The sequence below is a fragment of the Oncorhynchus mykiss genome, chromosome 22 (genome assembly GCF_057628025.1).
Source record: "Oncorhynchus mykiss isolate SJ-2025 chromosome 22, ASM5762802v1, whole genome shotgun sequence".
NCBI classification, from domain to species: Eukaryota; Metazoa; Chordata; class Actinopteri; order Salmoniformes; family Salmonidae; genus Oncorhynchus; species Oncorhynchus mykiss.
The window spans coordinates 31,356,728-31,361,796 of NC_143043.1; the positions used below are offsets into that span (position 1 = coordinate 31,356,728).

General features: G+C 42.5%; 1 protein-coding gene across 3 annotated transcripts; it reads left to right on the forward strand.

Moving 5' to 3' along the window:
• Nucleotides 1-1,132: 1,132 nt before the first annotated feature.
• On the forward strand, nucleotides 1,133-4,365 carry LOC110501641 (ribulose-phosphate 3-epimerase). 3 transcript variants are annotated; one of them, XM_021579342.3, is made up of 6 exons: nucleotides 1,133-1,397; nucleotides 1,764-1,841; nucleotides 2,030-2,163; nucleotides 2,545-2,682; nucleotides 3,678-3,749; nucleotides 3,857-4,365. In XM_021579342.3, exons 3-5 carry the CDS (start codon nucleotides 2,032-2,034, stop codon nucleotides 3,738-3,740), a joined length of 333 nt encoding a protein of 110 aa, XP_021435017.1. In that variant the 5' UTR covers nucleotides 1,133-1,397; nucleotides 1,764-1,841; nucleotides 2,030-2,031; the 3' UTR covers nucleotides 3,741-3,749; nucleotides 3,857-4,365. The 3 variants fall into 3 exon arrangements, with proteins under 3 accessions (XP_021435017.1, XP_090072567.1, XP_090072568.1); XM_090216441.1 differs by lacking the exons at nucleotides 3,678-3,749; nucleotides 3,857-4,365 and having other exon boundaries at nucleotides 2,545-3,600; XM_090216442.1 differs by lacking the exons at nucleotides 1,133-1,397; nucleotides 3,678-3,749; nucleotides 3,857-4,365 and having other exon boundaries at nucleotides 1,706-1,841; nucleotides 2,545-3,600.
• The last annotated feature ends 704 nt before the right edge of the window (nucleotides 4,366-5,069 follow it).

Here is a 5,069-nt window from a genome sequence, read left to right on the forward strand (position 1 = left end):
CTACTTCATCACCTCTAAAGCTCTTAAGAGGGCGTCTGAGAGAATGATGTTTAGATGGAGTCATGAGGAAAGACAGACATGTAAAACAAACACAGTGTAAATGTATATTGGCCCCAACCTTGCTCAGGGCCTGTGTGTGTGTGTGTGTGTGTGTGTGTGTGTGTGTGTGTGTGTGTGTGTGTGTGTGTGTGTGTGTGTGTGTGTGTGTGTGTGTGTCAACGGAGAGGCTGTCATATCCTAAAGCTTTACAGCTCTCTTAGAGGCTCTTACTCAAGGCTCCCATTCACCATGACAACCACTTACTCTAACTCAAGTCAATGTGAGAATAACATATTACCTTTCTTGTCCCCCGGTGCATACCATGCTACCACAGCCCACCATCAACTCTACAGCGGTAACGCAACCCGCAGACCAAACCCATAAATGTCGGATTGGTGTTTACTCTCATCGGCATGTGTCCCACTGGACACATACTGGTTGAAACGTTATTTCCACTTCATTTAAATAAGTTGCTTTGAACCAACTTGGAATAGACTTGGAATAGACTTGGAATAGACTTGGAATAGACTCTGTGTCCAGTGGGATGTGACTGAGCCTGAAGTGGGCCAGAGCCACAGAAAACACTGCTGGAACTACTAAGGATACATTTTTCACATTCTTATAAATCATAATAACTTGGAGATTGGACTATGGATGAACTCTCTTCAAAATGTTGTGTGTGCGCGAGTGAAAGAGAGGCAGTAGTCTATAGAGGTGGTATTGGTCTCTCCCACAGTCCTTTATGTGACCATTGATCTTGGTCTTGTCTGGCTCTGTCTCCTGTTATCAGAGGACAGCTCTTGCACACACTGCTGAGATGGTCCCCCACATTCTCGGGAGTGGGGCCAACCATCACAGCTCATCTCTACCTTTCAACTTCAGTCAAATCTACTAAATCTTACAGCCAACTAGGGAACGATATGAGCTCTGTGGGCAATATGAATTCATCTTTCACCATGGAAAAATATGTGAACACTGATTTGATAGGTAACTTCCGTATGAGTTGTCCGCCATCCAGTGGCAACTTTTGGAAAAGCAACGTTCGATGCTTTTGTACTTTTATTTTGAAAACAGCGTTAAGCCCGGAAGTAGCAAACTAACACGTTCGAGTACTCCATGAACTGCTTTCTTGCACAGCCAGTTGGGAGCAGGGCAGACAGCACCCACATGTCTTACAGCGCAAAGATGCTGGTACTAGTTAAATTGCCTAGTTAAATAAAAAATAAATATATATTTGTAATACTTCGCTAAAAAATTGTCCCGTCCATCCCAGTGACCTACCTAGCATGCATTGGTACTAAATCTGTTCGAATGACGGAGTGCGGGGCTGACTTCCTGCACCTCGACGTTATGGACCGGTGGGCAAAGCCACATCAGATGATTCATAGGCTACAACGCTAGCTAGGGAGTGCATTGATTTTCGCGAGCTAGCTAGCATAGCCTCAGTTTCTTTAGCAATCATGTCAAGCAGTTTAGCTAGCTGTAACACTGAATGCATGCATATTTTAGCAAAGCCAGTCCAGGTTGCATAACATTCTGCAACTCTGTTTACAACATCCTCAGTTTTTCTTTAGCTACTTATATTTTGTCAGCTTAAGTTTTATTCCGCACTAATATAGCACTGATTTGCATTTCAATTTATCTTATTGCCTTGCATCACCACCAAGGTGACTGGATTAGAATAAATCACATGAGGCTAATGATTGTATGTTGTTTCCCTGAAGTCATTCTGTACCCAACATCATGTTCGGTCATCCCATGGTGGAGTGCCTGAGGAACTGTGTGGGGCCAGACCCTTTTTGGTGAGTAACACAACCGCTCACTCTGATATGGTTACACTATCGCCTTGTAATAGGACAACAAAACATTGAGGAGTCCCTATTATCACAGACACTGGTGCCCCCATGCTATTTCGGTCTACATAGTATCATAGATTGTTCAACTTAACATAGCAGCCATCTCAAAAGTGTGTGTGTGTGTTTTCTTCCAGATATGCACGTGACGGTATTGGGGCCAGAGCAGTGGGTGAAACCCATGGCAGGAGCCAATCAGTACACATTCCACCCGGAGGCCACCACCAATGCTGGAAACCTCATCAAGGAGATCAAAGAGAGCGGCATGAAAGTGAGGCCGTGTTGACTATAGAGGGAGACGAGAGGTCCAGATATGGGAGAGAAATGAATCGTCAGAGAAAATGGACGTAAAGCGTAATTCACACACAAGTCAGAGAAAGTTCACAACTATGTGTCTTCTGCCAGTTTTACTATGTGTCTTCTTCACCCATGTGTGTGTGGTTTTTGTCTTTACCATCATAGTTGGGACCAGAATTCCCCACAAGGAAAAATGCTTTTTAAAAAATTTTTTAGTCTTAGATTTAGGTTTAAAATTAGGGTTTGGGGTTAGGGATCTGTTAAGGGTTAGGTTAGGGGAAAATCGTATTTTGGATGGGAATCAGTTGTTTGATCCACACAAGGATTGTAAAACCAACGTGTGTGTGTCTTATAGGTGGGCCTGGCCATAAAGCCTGGGACTACAGTAGAGGAGTTGGCACCGTGGGCTGGACAGATCAACATGGCTCTGGTCATGACTGTAGAGCCTGGCTTTGGAGGCCAGAAGTTCATGGAGGACATGATGCCCAAGGCCGTATGTTTTCGTGTGAATATATGTGTTAATTTACTTAACTTTGTGTCTCACCAGAGAAAGCACATCCCTGATAAGCAGCATGAAAACGCTTATTTGTCCTCATCTGTAATCTGACTTATACACAAGGTCTCTTGAATGCAGAGGTGTGTTACAATGTCATCAGTGGACATTGTGTCATCTGAGTATGAATGAGACATTTCAGAATAATATCTGCTTGTGGTGACTTGTAAGTCTGTAGTTTAACAAGGAAGTAAGGTACGGTTGAAGTTTGCAAGTGGGCTTTCTAAACAAAAATAGAGCAGAGTATTGATCTATGAGACTTATAGGATGCAATGATATGTACTGAACCTGCCTCCCGTAGTAAAGCAAAGTGTGCTGTTGTAAATTGCCTCTAATGGTTCCAGTGTAGTCTAGCACTGGCAGGAAAGTTGACTGAATGATCTGCTTTCTGCTGTTTAGGGAGAGGCACAATCTATTTATTCTCAACTTCCTAACTAACTGATCCATATGCTTTTTAAAATAACTTTTTGTCAATCCAGATGCCAAAGATATTTATACACGGGGACACGGTTCATGTGGGCATCATCCAATATGCATAAATCATCAGATACATTTTGAAGTGATTTGGAAAACGATGTACTTGGTTTTAGCTGCATTAAGCACTCATTTTCAGTTCAACAAAGGCTTTCTGCAAAGCGACAAAGGCAGATTGCAGCTCCAAAAAAGCCTAGTCAGGTAAAACCAAGTACAAAAAAGCCTAGTGATCCAGGCCAATTTCAGACAACCGTAGAATTAGTAAAGAGTAGTTGACAGTGTCAATGAATAGAGTTGCACAGTGTTTCTTCCTATCCAAACAATTTACCACAATTTACCAGTGATGCTGCCGAGATGGTGCTATGGCCTGGTCTGAAGCCCAACTGATGCACATTTAAAATAGATTTAGAAGTTAAGAAAGATCACATGTCATTCACACGTCTGTTTCTGTGTGTGGCCAGGAGAGTCAGTTTCCCTCTCTGGACATTGTGGACGGAGGAGTGGGTCCTTCTGCCATCCATTAGTGTGTGGAGGTGAGTACATGCCTCCTTGGAACCTAGTGTTTAACTGTGATGTCTCTGCCTGTGTCAGTCCATGTGGGTTGACTGAGTGTGTTTCTCTTTCTGTGTGTCTCTGGTAGGCGGATGCTGACATGATCATGTCGGGCTGTGGTAAGCAGTGACGACCCTCGCTCTGTCATCGCACCGCCGTCTCAGAAGCTATCCAGAAACGCTCGCTGGACCGCTGACGAGAGAGAGAGGTACAGGACGGCTGAACAAGATGTCATATTTGTAAGATTTTTTTTTTTGGGGGGGGGGCAGGCTAGTATTTTGTCACTGCCCTGTTTTAAAATGCCTGTTACTATCTCCCTTGTCACATGATACAGAGGATTCCTCGCCAATTCTTGCTCTGCTCGGTTGGTTTGAAAAGTAGTTCACTACTCAGACACTAGAGGGCAAGCTTGCTCAAACTATTCATCCCTATAGGTTTGTATGCTGTATACCCGGGACTGTCATTCTTTAAACATTTTTTTTTATATATCCCCGTTTTCTATACTGTCTTGTTTAGACTAATTACTTATTGATAATAAGTCATGAATATTATTGATAATATTGAAATAAAAATGACTGACTACCATATGTGGCATAGGAGAGTATTAGTGATCTAGCAGTTATTTCCACATTTAATATGGGATATAAAGTTAGTACCTGCACAGGGATTTATTTAATCAAAACTAATAGTAACATTACCGGATAGATAAAAACAACAGCAACCTCTCCTTGCACTAATAGGAACCATGTTTCTATGTAACACCATTTAACTCTTTGACAAGATTTACTCCAGTAAATAAATGTTTATTGAATATTGTTCAAAGCCCTTCTATTTCAGGCGGCCATTTTGTCTGAGATAGGGGACATCTCTACATTTCATATCTCTACGCCTGCCAGAACAAACCTCTTGTCAATGAGAATCACACATGACATACTTTTAGCTGCAAGCCGCTCATTCTCAATAATGCAACAAATGTCTGGAAGATAATTCGCATTCTCCTGCAGTATTAATGTCAGAAATCTGTATTTCCGTTTGTGTCACATATCGCACAAGACAGGTTCATAGGAGACTGACTCCAGATCTGTTGGAAAAGCTGTTTATGGAAACGCTAATACCCTGGTCGCTATTGAGACGTGTGTGTATTTGGGATGTAGGGACATGTAAGAGGGTCTCCTGCTCTGTCTATTGACAAGGTTTTTCTACAGCTGGATATGTGCCATGTCTCAGACTGCACCATCATTCCAAGACATGAAATCGTATCTGTGGGAGATGCTGTGAGTTATACTTGTTCACTCTCTACA